General features: G+C 44.8%; 1 protein-coding gene across 4 annotated transcripts in view; it reads right to left on the bottom strand.

The window, feature by feature from the left end:
• FBXO25 (F-box protein 25) overlaps positions 1-14,975 on the bottom strand; it is a 65,912-nt gene extending 50,937 nt beyond the window's left edge. Inside the window, exons 1-2 of one of the 4 annotated variants that reach the window (XM_048845361.2) lie at positions 14,876-14,975; positions 3,305-3,448 (exon numbers count right to left, since the gene is read on the bottom strand). In XM_048845361.2, the coding sequence (XP_048701318.1) occupies positions 3,305-3,441 (137 nt within the window). In that variant the 5' untranslated portion in view covers positions 3,442-3,448; positions 14,876-14,975. Of the gene's footprint in view, positions 1-3,304; positions 3,449-4,152; positions 4,232-14,800; positions 14,821-14,875 lie in introns of those variants that run through there. The other 3 variants (XM_048845364.2, XM_048845363.2, XM_048845362.2) reach the window with 3 other exon arrangements.
• Positions 14,976-15,371: the final 396 nt, after the last annotated feature.

Genomic DNA, 15,371 nt, shown 5'->3' with positions numbered 1-15,371 from the left:
CAATTTCTGTATTTTTTTTTTGTTTCAAAGGAGCTTAGAGTGCTATAGTAGAACCAGTAAGCAAAAATGGATGTATGGTTTCATGTTGCACAAATAATTACATATACGGTGTTTAACAGTGAGAATGGAATTCTATAGATGGACATTCAAGTTTAAAGGGAATTCAACAAATTATTACAGAACAGATGCAAAGTCCACAGTAACTCTAAGTATTTCATATGCAATCACTTGGAAGTGTCCTAATTCACCACAGCATCTGTTTAGAAATTTAAAAACTTAAAATTATCCTTCTGTAACGATATCTAGTTTAATGTTAAGTTTAACAGATACTCAAGAAAAAATGTTTCAAATAGCAGCAGATTAGTTCCTTTGAAAAGAAAGCTATAGAATTTCAAGATCAATAGACTTCTAAGAGCTCAAGCTGGACCATTTCCTAACTGTGAAGAGGAAACTAAGTACAAAAAGAGAAATTAAGGTTTTTTTTCCAGTCAACACTGGAATCAAATAAAATATGAAGATACAAACAGAACAAAGTCCTTGACAATTTAAATGTTTGCTTACAAGAACAGAAACGTATAATTCATATGTATAGTACTAAGAAACTTCCATTAAGTTAACACAAAGAAATCTCTACAAGTAGGTCATAACAATTACATAACTTTACATATACTCTTTCACAAAATGCCACAGAGTTAAGTCTCCTGTTTTTATTTTTCAACTGCAACTATTATTTAAGGGATATAGGCAAAGGAGCAAGGATCTGTTTCAGAAGATATCTGAAGGCAAGAGTTGATAAGATGAAAGGATAACCGAATACTGTTCCAGACAACAAGAGCAGTTACAGAAAAGGAGCCTTTCACACTCATGCTAGGGAAACTGTCTGAAAAACCAGAAAGGTCTGTGATAGATAAGCACAGAGAGAAGGATGGTATGTAGAAAGCAGCAGCGTCTGAGATGTAGGCAAGTCTCAAGATGGGTTTAAAAGAGATGGGCACAGAACTCACTCTTTGGTCACTCAACAATTTAGGATTGCATTTTGCACATGACCAATTGAAAAAAGAAAAGGAGGACCTGTGGCACCTTAGAGACGAACCAATTTATCAGAGCATGAGCTTTCACGAGCTACAGCTCACTACTTCATCGATGAAGTGAGCTGTAGCTCAGGAAAGCTCATGCTCAAATCAATTGGTTCGTCTCTAAGGTGCCACAGGGCCTCCTTTTCTTCTTGCGGAGACAGACTAACCCGGCTGCTAGTCTGAAACACAACCAGTTGAGGCATTTTTAGAGCACAGGGTGCACATCGACACAAGGTTTTCCGTATTTGCTAATAAATCACCTTTTCAGTTATTTTTTCCACACCCAAATCAATTAACATACTGTGCTCATTCGTACATTAATTGCCGTTTTCAATGAACTAACGACTTGAACACTGTATGCTCCCTTTCCTCAGGATGGTAAACTGGTTACACTGCAGGTCCTAACCAAGAGCACTTTCCTCCGACTAATTTTGGGGGAAAGGAACGAATATAAATTCAGCAGGAACAGAACTACAGAAAGACAGATCATTTATTCCATAAAAGTTTACTAAAATTTGCAATATATATTATTCCACTCTCAAATTAACTAACACATTAAACAGGTTTATTTCTCAATGGATCTCAAGAGCCAAATGCATGCTTGACTCATTGCAGAGAATTTCCAGTAATATCAATGATGTTTGCGTATGGGTTAAAGGCACAAGGTGGCAGCTTTAAATTAGGGTCTGATCAAATGCCAGTTAAAGTTAACAGAAAGTCTTCCGGCTACCACTGAAGTTGGTGGACCAGGGTTTTAATGCCTAACATTTGAATCCTGAAAACCCTATCAGTGATGTCTGAGGATGACTTTGGTAAATAAGTCAGATACAAACAATGGTACCTAGAATCAGACTGAATGTGGGCAAGAGTTCTGAAAGCTTCACACTGCACTATTAAAGCATCTTAATCTGTAGTGCTCCTACGTAGAATACATTTCAATTACTGTCCTAAGAGAAGACTGTAGTTGTAGCCATGTCAGTCCCAGGATATTAGAGAGAGACAAGCTGGGTGAGGTAATATCTTTCATTGGATCAACTTCTGTTGGTGAGAGAGACAAGCTTCAGGTCAGAGGAAGAACTCTGTGTAGCTCAAAGGCTTGTCTCTCTCACCAACAGAAGTTGGTCCAATAAAAGATATTATCTCAACCACATTGTCTCCCTAAGACAGTGGTTCTCAACTCTGGTCCACCGCTTGTTCAGGGAAAGCCCCTGGCGCGCCGGGCCAGTTTGTTTACCTGCCGCATCTGCAGGTTCGGCCGATCGCGGCTCCCACTGACCGCGGTTCACCGCTCTAGGCCAATGGGGGCTGCGGGAAGGGTGGCCAGCACATCCCTCAGCCTGCGCCGCTTTCTGCAGCCCCCATTGGCCTGGAGCGGCGAACCGCGGCCAGTGGGAGCCACGATCGGCCGAACCTGTGGACGCAGCAGGTAAACAAACCAGCCCGGCGTGCCAGGGGCTTTCCCTGAACAAGCGGTGGACCAGAGTTGAGAACCACTGCTCTAAGAGAAAATTGCCATTCATGACATATTGCCTGGCAGTTCTGATCTGGGCAACATTCCAATAAGGACTATTATGAGGCCATCAACTTTCACTTGTAACAGTGGCTAAATTTGACCCCAGTTTTCCAGAGATGCTAAACTAACACCCTATTCCACCTTGTCCCGACACATGAAAATACTAGAAGTCTTGCAAAAGTTGTAATATATTGTAATATACTATTAAGTACGTAAATTATCCAAGTTTACTAAGATATCTAGAGCAGCCATTTGGCAAGTGAACATCACCGCAAGGTGGACAGATGTTACTTAAAAAAAAAAAAAGTAAATTTTACCAACTACCTTGTATTATTGCTACACTCTAGATAATCATATCATCTTCCTTAAAATATTGATTAAAAGTTATGGTAATGTTTTCCCATTATTCTAGGAGACTATAAATTTTGAATATAAGAATTAATCACATATCAAGTGAGCCTCTTCCCTGCCCCCCCCACCAAAGTTGGAGTTTCAAATAATTTCCTCTCATCAAAATGCTGATTGACATTCCCTGTCCAAGGTGCTTGTGATTACAGCTCTGCATTGCTAATAAGTGCAGATGAGAAGAACGTGCGGAACACAAAAAAAGTTTCAGTTTGAATAAGACACACCCTGTTACAGCAAACTTTAAACTATGAACACAATCCCTCCTACTTCCTGGTTGAATTTTATTAATCTTTGTTCTGAAACTTACACAGTGTGACTGATGTTGTTGAGCTGGCTGCTCTCATCCTCAAGTTCTGGACTGAAGGAGTCACATCTTTTCCAACCATCTTCTGTTTTAATCCATCTCCATCCTGGAGATCTCCAGTCTTGGCCCAAAAATGGCATGGTTTCCCTATAAGCAATAAGTAGTTTATTCGTGACAGGTATATTTTAAATTTAAATATTCCTGGAAATGTTTCAGAAACTCCCTCACACTTCCTAATTCATTACTCCACCTTCCCCCATTTTAAACAGGGCAATCAAGTTTTGGAAAAATTAGGTTTCTACAGTTAACAGTGTCTGGCAAAGAAAAAGCTGTTCCTTTTTTCTCCTTTGTGATGCATAAAAGGATGACCTGCAATTTTATAAAACAAACTTTTTACTGCATTAGAAATTCAGGAGTCATGTACCTTCCCCCCCCCCTAGAATTCTGAAAGAGAGGGAGAACTAGTAAGTTTGACAAAGATACAAGAGAACTGAAAGCTGATTAAATTGAGAAAGGAAATGATTTTTATTCAGATAATTTAAGAGCTGTTTTGTTAACATGTATTTAATGCAAACAAGTCAAAAAGATGAAAGAAAAACTTGTTAAAGATACAAAAGCTCCTTCTGTTAAGGAATTAGTGAGTTTCCAATCTACAATTCTTGATTTTCCAAGTTCTCGCTCCAGAAAACAGGCAAGATTAAACATGACATTCATGATATTTCTAAGGCACAAATGCAGCACATATGTTTGAAAATTGAGGGGGACTTTTTAAACTCAGTTATTTAATAAATCAGCAAGAGGGCACACACCCAAATCCCACCTCTCTCAACCCCAGGTTCCCTTCAAAATACCTGCAGTAAGAAATGAAGTGTTTCCTTCATGTGTAAAATGCATGAACAGGAGATTGTTAGGTCAGAGATCATTTCTGTTCTGGAAGTAAGAGAACTTCATGAAAGATAGTAAATTGGAGTTACTACACGTGAGGATACAATACAATAAAAAGAAATTAGAAACAAAAACAAAAAATGGAAAACTACATGCTAATAAATCTTGGGAATTTTCCACCTCCCCATATTAAAAAAAAAAGTGAAAAATCTATGAAAGATTTATGAACAAAAGACACTATGTGATTCAGTGGATGTTTATTCCTGAGACATACAAAGAAAGGTATACTATTCAAAATAAAACGTTTGTGAACTTTAAGTGAAACACAGGAGTTCCCAGTCAATTAAATACTAATATCATGTCTACACTATCCCACAGTTTGGACTAAGAAGGTGTGAACAGCAGTGCGCACCAAAGAGCTGCACTGTAATTCCTCTGTGTGGTCCCCTTGGGACATTTAAGTTTGCACTTCCAGTGCCAGAGGGGAGTGCAGCACTTTTGCGTGCACAGCTATTCACATCCCCTTAGTCCAGGGGTGGCCAACCTGTGGCTCCGGAACCACATGCGGCCCTTCAGAAGTTAATATGTGGCTCCTTGAATAGGCACTGACTCTGAGGCTGGAACTACAGGTGCCAACTTTTCAGTGTGCCGCAAGGTGCTCACTGCTCAATCCCTGGTTCTGCCACAGGCCCCGCCCCCTCCCCTCAGCCTGCAGTGCCCTCGCTTCTCCTTCCTTTCCCGCAGAGCCTCCTGCACGCCGATACAGCTGATTGGGAGGTGTGGGGAGGGAGGGGTAGGTGCTGATTGGCGGGGCTGCTGGTAGGTGGGAGGCACTGGGGGAAGGTGGGTGGGGGAGCTGATGGGGAGCTGCTGACATATTACTGTGGCTCCTTGGCAATGTACATTGGTAAATTCTGGCTCCTTCTCAGGCTCAGGTTGGCCATCCCTGTCTTAGTCCACACTGCGGGGGAGCGTAAACATGCCCTAAATGGCTGGACAGAAGTGCAGATTTTGTAAAACTGACAATTATAATTCATCTCTCCTGGCTTCCATGAATTTGCTTATACAATTTTGCACCAAATTGGTTGAAGGAACTATGCACCCTAAGTGGGGGGGCTTGGGTTCAAGTCCCTGCTCCAGAGTGTGGACCTGAATCTGGGTCTCCCACATCAGTTCCCTAACCACTGGGCTACTGGGTATTAAGAGGGTAGCACCATCTCCTCCTTGTTGGGTTTTGTGAATGATGCCTATATGCTCTTAAACATCTAGCCCCCAAATTTGAAATGTTTCATTTTGATGTTTGGTTTGACATTTCCAAAGTTCTCTTTTTTTTTTTTTTTTGTTTTGACCAAATAATTTTGGCCAGTTCTACTCAGGATTATGCTCCAGACACCACATTTTAGTCTCTTATTATGAGATCAGTCATGTTGGCTAAGTAATAGAAAAGTTCAACGCCTTTTCCTAATATATTTTCAGTGTTGTCATATATACTTCCAGTTCTTCATTGTTAACCAGATCAAGCCAAATTTCAATTGAGAGTCCCACAGTAGCATTAGCAAATTGTAAGGTGCTCCAAAACATCCTTTGGCTATGTTTTTAAATGCAGTAGTTCTCTGTAGAGCTCGTTGCTGTTTAATGTGAGCTGTGATCAAAGCCCCTTCATATAAATTGCAATACACTTATGATAGCCGGATACTAGTACAGAGACACAATCATCCTGAGAGTTCTAATGTGTCATAAGGAAATTGAGCCATTAATATCTTTATTCGGTCAATTAAACATGAGGCTGATGATGGGTTATATTTATTTTATATTTTTAAAATTCTACAATCTGTTATAGAGATCTGGTAAAAAAATGAAAAAGAGTTTTGAGACATGGAACAATTTCTTTATTCCAAAATTTTAAACAAAATACTTTTGAAAAAAAAAATGAATTTTCTAAATATTGGATTTGTTTTTCTCTCTTTCTTTGACAGAGTGGCAAATTTACTCTGTTTCATTTTTCCTTTTGCCACTAATTTCTCCAACTTTGGAAAAGGTTTGAAAATTTATAGAATGGCAAAAAGAAAAAAAGTCTAGATTTCATTTTATTGTTTTCAGTAGGAAAGAAAACAAAAAGAAAGGTGAGAAACGGAAAAGACAAAGTCCAAAACGCTAAAAAAAATAAATTTGATTTTCAAAACCTGAAAACCAAACAAAAAATTTCAATTCCAAGTGAAAAATTTCCATTTTGATGTTTCCTAATTTTTGCAGGGGATCATAGACCTCAAATTTGTTTAATAAAACACCCTTCATTTTTCTAATGGGAAAATGTTTTGGCTGAAAATATTAAACTGTTCTATGCAGGAGGCGTTACCCATATTTTCCTCCATGAGTGTTAAATAGTGTGCTGAACAACTTCATAGTATAGGTTGTGCAAATGGCATAAGCTGCAATTATATTTTCCTAGATTCCTTAATGGTAATCTAGACACAATACTCTGTAGGGTTTTTTTGTTTGTTTTTTGTTTTTTGGGAGAGAGAGAAAGTCAATTAGGGCTGCCAATTTTGGTTGGAGGTTCCTGGAGATTTCATCACATGACATAATCTTCAATTAAAGATTACTCTTTAATTCTTGGAGACTCCACGACAATCCTGGAGGGCTGGAAACCCTAAAATCAATAGCATTAAATAGGACAATCAGAAGCCTTAATCAGGATGCTTCTCATGTTCAAACCATCTTGTATTAATGTCAATGTTCCTACTTTTAGTTCTGCCTTTAATTTCTCCTGTTTCTTCACTTGCAGCTTCTAGTAGGTGAACTTCAATTTTTAAATCTGTCCACAGGAGTACATCTCTCTCCAAGGCAGTGTTTCAGTCATTTCTTTAAACTGCATACATTGTGCTGCACTGAAGGCAATGTTGTTCCTATAAAAGGCTGTTTTATCCTTCTTATCAAATATCTGGCGTTCAGGTGTTTGTGACAGTCACCATCTGAGCTATGCCACTAGAGTGTCAAAGGAAAAAAAATAGATCCGGCTACATTAAGTCAATGTGTTAAGTGCTACAGAAAGAACTGGAACATAGACAAAATAATCACCAGTTAATGTTTGTTTTTGGGCATCTCATTACCAGAAAGATACTGACAACATGGGAGGAGTTCAGAGCATCAAAAGTCATTACAGACTGGATGGAATGCATGTGAATAGTCCCACTAAAGTTATGAAGACATTTAAGAACATGAATGGGAATGTTAAGGCAGCAAAGAAATTCAATACAGAGAGATTCAAGTATTGCTTTGTGATCTTGTATAGGGCTTGATTAGTTACTACTAGCATCACATTGTTTTAAAAAAGAAGAAATTGAACTCTCTTTTTAATGTTTAACTTATTTCCTTTATTGGCAGCAGAAGTATTGATATTAAAGACTCTAAAGATGACAAAGGGCTGCACTGGCTTCTGGGATTACCATAGTTTTCTCCACAAATAAATGTAAAGGTTTGTTCCCTCCTCCCTCCCATATAAAGCAATGGGCTTCCTCACATCCATAAAGGTAAGCAGGTGTGCAAGTATATGGGTAGGACTCCCACCACTACATCACTCTTGTTGCACACACTTCTAAACTTAATCCAGAGACACTCAGGTTTTTCTGCAGTTTCGTACCGGAGCTCTGAGCAGATTCGTTGACTTCCACGATTCGACGCTCCCTACCTAGGCCTTTTCCTTCCACGGGGAGGATGGACGAGAACACCACTTGCCAAGGAATGTGTGGGCCCCTTACTGAATGTGGGAGGCAAACTAGTGACAGAGGATGTGGAAAAAGCTAATGTACTCAATGCTTTTTTTGCCTCTGTTTTCACTAACAAGGTCAGCTCCCAGACTGCTACGCTGGGCATCACAAAATGGGGAAGAGATGGCCAGCCCTCTGTGGAGATAGAGGTGGTTAGGGACTTTTTAGAAAAGCTGGACGTGCACAAGTCCATGGGGCCGGACGAGTTGCATCCGAGAGTGCTGAAGGAACTGGCGGCTGTGATTGCAGAGCCATTGGCCATTATCTTTGAAAACTCGTGGCGAACCGGGGAAGTCCCGGATGACTGGAAAAAGGCTAATGTAGTGCCAATCTTTAAAAAAGGGAAGAAGGAGGATCCTGGGAACTACAGACCAGTCAGCCTCACTTCAGTCCCTGGAAAAATCATGGAGCAGGTCCTCAAAGAATCAATCCTGAAGCACTTGCATGAGAGGAAAGTGATCAGGAACAGCCAGCATGGATTCACCAAGGGAAGGTCATGCCTGACTAATCTAATCGCCTTCTATGATGAGATTACTGGTTCTGTGGATGAAGGGAAAGCAGTGGATGTATTGTTTCTTGACTTTAGCAAAGCTTTTGACACGGTCTCCCACAGTATTCTTGTCAGCAAGTTAAGGAAGTATGGGCTGGATGAATGCACTACAAGGTGGGTAGAAAGCTGGCTAGATTGTCGGGCTCAACGGGTAGTGATCAATGGCTCCATGTCTAGTTGGCAGCCGGTATCAAGTGGAGTGCCCCAAGGGTCGGTCCTGGGGCCGGTTTTGTTCAGTATCTTCATAAATGATCTGGAGGATGGTGTGGATTGCACTCTCAGCAAATTTGCGGATGATACTAAACTGGGAGGAGTGGTAGATACGCTGGAGGGGAGGGATAGGATACAGAAGGACCTAGACAAATTGGAGGATTGGGCCAAAAGAAATCTGATGAGGTTCAATAAGGATAAGTGCAGGGTCCTGCACTTAGGACGGAAGAACCCAATGCACAGCTACAGACTAGGGACCGAATGGCTAGGCAGCAGTTCTGCGGAAAAGGACCTAGGGGTGACAGTGGACGAGAAGCTGGATATGAGTCAGCAGTGTGCCCTTGTTGCCAAGAAGGCCAATGGCATTTTGGGGTGTATAAGTAGGGGCATAGCGAGCAGATCGAGGGACGTGATCGTTCCCCTCTATTCGACATTGGTGAGGCCTCATCTGGAGTACTGTGTCCAGTTTTGGGCCCCACACTTCAAGAAGGATGTGGATAAATTGGAGAGAGTCCAGCGAAGGGCAACAAAAATGATTAGGGGTCTGGAACACATGAGTTATGAGGAGAGGCTGAGGGAGCTGGGATTGTTTAGCCTGCAGAAGAGAAGAATGAGGGGGGATTTGATAGCTGTTTTCAACTACCTGAAAGGGGGTTCCAAAGAGGATGGCTCTAGACTGTTCTCAATGGTATCAGATGACAGAACGAGGAGTAATGGTCTCAAGCTGCAGTGGGGGAGGTTTAGATTGGATATTAGGAAAAACTTTTTCACTATGAGGGTGGTGAAACACTGGAATGCGTTACCTAGGGAGGTGGTAGAATCTCCTTCCTTAGAGGTTTTTAAGGTCAGGTTTGACAAAGCCCTGGCTGGGATGATTTAACTGGGAATTGGTCCTGCTTTGAGCAGGGGGTTGGACTAGATGACCTTCTGGGGTCCCTTCCAACCCTTATATTCTATGATTCTATGATTCTATGACTCGAACTTAAAACTGTGTCATTCAAATTTTACATCAAACAGGAAGGATATAAAATGGAACAACTGATTATCAGTGAAACCCTAGTAAAATAGCGAATAAATTCAATTCTTTTAAAAAAAAGTTATTTTTCTTTTTTTAAGCTCTTGAACTTTGAGAGACTGAGTCAGTCAGAGTGAGTCAGTACAATTATGCATAAACACTCCTATAAAAGTTGTGTCTGCTTCAAAACAACATGCCTTAGTATACATGGTCAATAAACTCTTGATTACTTTATAGCCTTAAAGATGACCTGCAAACCAATGGGATTGAAATGAAAGTCTTCATTAGGAAATAAAAATTCAGTAAATGTTTTCTCTACCCCTACAAAACTGATAGCTGGATTGAAGGTTTTAAAAATACTAATGGAAGTGGCAGCCAAATGCACACATCAGACAATACTTTTGCTGCTCCTACATAAACTTTAGAAACTTGTATCTAGAATCTGGATCACTTAGGTCTTTCTTTCTTACACTTTTATGACCTCCCATGTTTAGGGCAAGTAAGCATATTTATACTTCCCGGGTGGAACAAAACAAAACAAAAAATCACTAGGAAACAACTAATTTAATTAGCAATAAAACTCTTGTGGAGAAAGCCACAGTGAGACACAGCCACAGAAAGTCAATAACTATGTGAGATTAGCACATGATGACCTGAATTTTCTATTAAAAAAAAAAAAGAGAACAAAAATATTGTTTTTCTATTAAAAAAAGAGAACATTTAATATTGCACAAGATGAAAATATCTGTCTATCTCAGGGGCGTGCAAACTTTTTGGCCTGAAGGCCACATCGGGTTTCCAAAATTGTATGGAGGGCTGGTTAGGGGAGGCTGTGTCTCCCCAGACAGCCAGGCGTGGCCTGGCCTCTGCCTCCTATCCGACCCCCCTGCTTCTCGCCCACTGACAGCTCCCCTGGGACTCCTATCCCATCCACAACCCACTGTTCCCTGTCCCCTGATTGCCCCAGAACCTCTGCCCCTGACTGCCCCCCGCCACCCCATCCAACCCCCCTGCTTCCTGACTGCCCCCTGGAAACCCTGCCCCATCCAACCCCCCGTTCTCCGCCCTCTGACCGCCCCAATCCCATCCACACCCCCAATCCCTGACCACCACCCCCCAATTCCCCTGCCCTCTATCCAACCCCCCCGCTCCCTGCCCCCTTACCACGCCGCCCAGAGCACCGGGTCAGGTCGCAGCTCTGCAACTGCGCTGCCCGGCCGCCCAGAGCGTTGTGCCAGCGGCGTGGCGTGCTGAGGCTGTGGGGGAGGGGGAACAGCGGGGAGGGGCTAGGGACTAGCCACCCGGGCCAGGAGCCGGGCAGGAGGGTCCTGCGGGGCAGATGTGGCTCACGGGCTGTAGTTTGTCCACCTCTGGTCTAGCTCTAGCTAAAAATGCTGCAAAACATGCTTCTCACCCATCTTTATTTGAGAAACAGTAACTCCTCACTTAACGTTGTAGTTATGTTCTTGAAAAATGCGACTTTAAGTGGACTATAAGGTGGATAGAAAGTTGGCTAGATTGTCGGGCTCAACGGGTAGTGATCAATAGCTCCATGTCTAGTTGGCAGCCGGTATCAAGTGGAGTGCCCCAAGGGTCGGTCCTGGGGCCGGTTTTGTTCAATATCTTCATAAATGATCTGGAGGATGGTGTGGATTGCACACTCAGCAAATTTGCAGATGACACTAAACTGGGAGTAGAGGTAGATACGCTGGAGGGTAGGGATAGGATACAGAGGGCCCTAGATAAATTAGAGGATTGGGCCAAAAGAAATCTGATGAGGTTCAACAAGGACAAGTGCAAAGTCCTGCACTTAGGACGGAAGAATCCCATGTACCGCTACAGACTAGGGACCGAATAGCTAGGCAGCAGTTCTGCAGAAAAGGATCTAGGGGTTACAGTGGACGAGAAGCTGGATATGAGTCAACAGTGTGCCCTTGTTGCCAAGAAGGCCAATGGCTTTTTGGGATGTATATGTAGGGGCATTGCTAGCAGATCGAGGGACGTGATCATTCCCCTCTATTCGACATTGGTGAGGTCTCATCTGGAGTACTGTGTCCAGTTTTGGGCCCCACACTACAAGAAGAATGTGGAGAAATTGGAAAGAGTCCAGCGGAGGGCAACAAAAGTGATTAGGGGACTGGAATACATGACTTATGAGGAGAGGCTGAGGGAACTGGGACTGTTTAGTCTGCAGAAGAGAAGAATGAGGGGGGATTTGATAGCTGCTTTCAACTACCTGAAAGGGGGTTCCAAAGAGGATGGATCTAGACTGTTCTCAGTGGCAGCTGATGACAGAACAAGGAGTAATCGTCTCAGGTTGCAGTGGGGGAGGTTTAGGTTGGATATTAGGAAAAACTTTTTCACTAGGAGGGTGGTGAAACACTGGAATGCGTTACCTAGGGAGGTGGTGGAATCTCCTTCCTTAGATATTTTTAAGGTCAGGCTTGACAAAACCCTGACTGGGATGATTTGGTTGGGGATTGGTCCTGCTTTGAGCAGGGGGTTGAACTAGATGACCTCCTGAGGTTCCTTCCAACCCTGATATTCTATGATTCTAAGTGAAACGATGTTAAGCGAATCCAATTTCCCCATAAGAATGAATGTAAACGGGGGGGGGGGGTTAGTTCCAGGAAAACTTTTTTTTGTCATACAGTACAGTACTATAAGTTGGGAGGTACCCCCACCTTACCCCACACAGGCACAGCCCACTGGCACTGGAGACAATGAGGCAGGCAAGGAGGCTGAAGGTGCTGTAGGCTAGGAGAAGCATGTTGCGCAGCCAGCAGCTTCCCCTACTCTGCAAGCACCAGGGGTGGGGGAGGGGGGGGCTTAACCCTCGACCCACGCACTCCACCCCTTCCCCCAAGCCCCCACCCTTAACCCGCCTCTTCTTTCCTCCCATTTTTACTCTGCATGCCACGTCCTTGCTCCTCCTCGCTCCCTCCCCTGCCTTCTGCCCACGGCAATCAGCTGGTTTGCGGCATTCTGTAGGGAGGGATCAGGAGCAAGGACTTGGCATGCGGGCTCCCCCTCCCTCCCTCCCTCCCCTGCCTCTCAAATGCCGCAAGCCAGCTGATTGCCGAGGACAGGAGGCAGGGGAGGTGCGCCACGTCCTCACTCCTCCCCCTCCCCGCAGCAATCAGCTGGTTTGCGGTGTTTGGGCGGCAGGGGAGGGAGGGGGAGCCTGCACGCTGAGTCCTTGCTCCTCCCCCCTCCCTACAGAATGCCGCAAGCCAGCTGATTGCTGCGGGCAGGAGGCAGGGGGAGGAGGGGGAAGGCACTGATCCACGGGGTCTGCCTGCGGGCGGGAGGCATTGTGGGGTGGAGGAGACGTGGAGGGGATCTGATAGGGGGACTGCCAGCTGTGGACAAAGCAGGCAGTCAAACAATGTTATAGCGAAGCATTGCACAACTTTAAATGGAGCATGTTCTGTAATTGACCACGGATGTAAGATTGAAACAATGTTAAGTGAGAGGATGTTAAGTGGGGCATTACTGTACATAGACCATGGAGATTATAACCCGCTATGCAGTGATCTGCTTTTATGAACTTGGCTTCTCTCCTGGAGCATCTCAGGCTCAAAACTCTTACAGATATGCCAGAAAACAAGAGAAGCTGCATTTAAGGAAATTAGAGCCAACAGGGCCCTACATTAGAAAATGGTCCAGCTGCAGAATTGAGCCTTCGCTTTGATCCTCCTCATCTCCTGGAAAACTACTAACATGGCCCTCAGCTGAACAAAGTTTCGCTATTCCTGAACTCACCAGTTTTAAGAGCTGCCAGCCCATATGAACTTTATACAATTATACATACCTCTTACATAGAGTGAGATTTTCATGATCTCATTACCTCATGCGGAGAAAACTCCTTTGCACCACCACAGCAAGAATAGAGTTCTCTAGACTTCTGAATGTTGGACCCATTATATTTTTGTTTTCCTCACATCTCTTTCCCTGAAAAACTTACCCTCCAACTTCACACAACAGATAATTTACAATAAACTTGGTTATTTGATTTGCAGTGATTGGCACTACAGAAAAAAACAGATATTGTTTAGCTTCTAGGTTTCCAAGCACTGAAAGCACAAATAAGAGTTGGTTTCTTGGTTTTTTTGGGTCTCCGCCCTTTCCTCAAAAGAAATGGGAAATCTTGACAGAGTAAAGAATTGCAAGGCATTTTTGAGATTGTTTTGCTTGTGGTGGGGTGGATAAAGCATCACACATGAAACTGACAGCACTTAAAGTCCCATTCAGAACAGAAAATCCCTCATCAGACAAAGTTAGAAAGATGTGATCCTACACTACTCCATCCCTCCCCGTTCAGCACTCTGGACTCTGCACCATGAGGACTTCCCTGCTGAAAAGCCATCTCCTCATTTTCTATCACCAGCCCTGCTCACTCCCTGGTTCCTTCTCAGTAATCAAGGAATACAGCATCCTCCCTTGAATCCCCAGAGTTTTCATGGCCTTCCATCGCAAGTCTCCCATGCCTCCCCATGACAGACAGCTGCCTCGCTCAAACCCAGAAACCCATCTGCCACTCCCTACCCTGGACCACTAGGCCTATGCCTCTAAATTCACCTCTTCCCTAATCTGCAGGCTCCTAAATGTACCCGGTTTCTAACTCCAGCAACTCCTGCCCCCAGCAACCTAGGGTAAAAATCTGTTCCCCCAACTGCCTTCACTTCCCACATTGCCCAACCACACAGCCCACTGCTATCCTATTCCTTGCTCCTCTAGACATCCCCAGCCTAGCGCAGCCCCAGCCTCTTGATCCCAGCAACCCTCTCTCCATGTTCAGCCCCATCCAAACAACACCGTTGCCCCCTCCTGCCCGTCCCAGCCCTCCCGATCCCTGCCCCTCCCATCCCAGCCCCCCAATCCCTGTCCCAGCCCAGCCCCACAATCCCTGCCCCTCAATCCCTGCCCCAGCCCCCGATCCCTTCCCTCTCCTACTCCAGCCCCCCCCACCTCAGCCCAGCCCCCTCTTGCCCCAGCCCCCACCTGCTCTGGTTCCAACCCGCCCAGGCCCCCGCCCCATTCAGCGCCAGCCCCGCCCCCAGCAGCCCTACCCAGCAAACCGCGGCCTGGCTCCCGCTGCCCTGGCCCCGCGGCAGGCCCGGGGAAGCGCGGCGCGCAGCGCTCACCTGACGGAACCCAAGCAGCTCCAGGGCTGATGATGGAACTAACAGCGAGGCTAAAGTCCCCACCCTCCCGCTCCCGCGGATTGGCCGCTTGCCGCGGCTCTTGTTGCTACCCGGAAGTATGATTTTCGATTGGTTACGACGTTTGTGACGTCACGGGCTTGATAAACCGGCCGCGTCACGTGACTGTGGAGCGCGAGAAGCACATGTCAATGTTTTGGTTGGCGGCGGAGAGGCCCGGCTCCGCTCTGTGAGCGGGCTGGGCGGGACAGGGGGCGTGTCCCGGGTTCTGAGGCAGCAGGAGCCGCGGCACCGCGGGAGTCTGTTCTCTAAGGGTCCATTGTGACGTCACCAGACCAAGCCCCCTTCCCTAGGGTCGCGAGCTGGAGGCTCGGCCTCGCCCCAGGGTGACTGGTGTGGGGCAGCGGCTCCCCCTGAGCCCCCTAGCGGTAAGGCTGGGGCGGTAGCGGGCCACCCCGGTTGCCAGAGCCTTTCTGCT

The sequence above is a fragment of the Caretta caretta genome, chromosome 3 (genome assembly GCF_965140235.1).
Source record: "Caretta caretta isolate rCarCar2 chromosome 3, rCarCar1.hap1, whole genome shotgun sequence".
NCBI lineage: Eukaryota > Metazoa > Chordata > Testudines > Cheloniidae > Caretta > Caretta caretta.
This window is presented reverse-complemented; position numbering and strand designations above follow the sequence as displayed.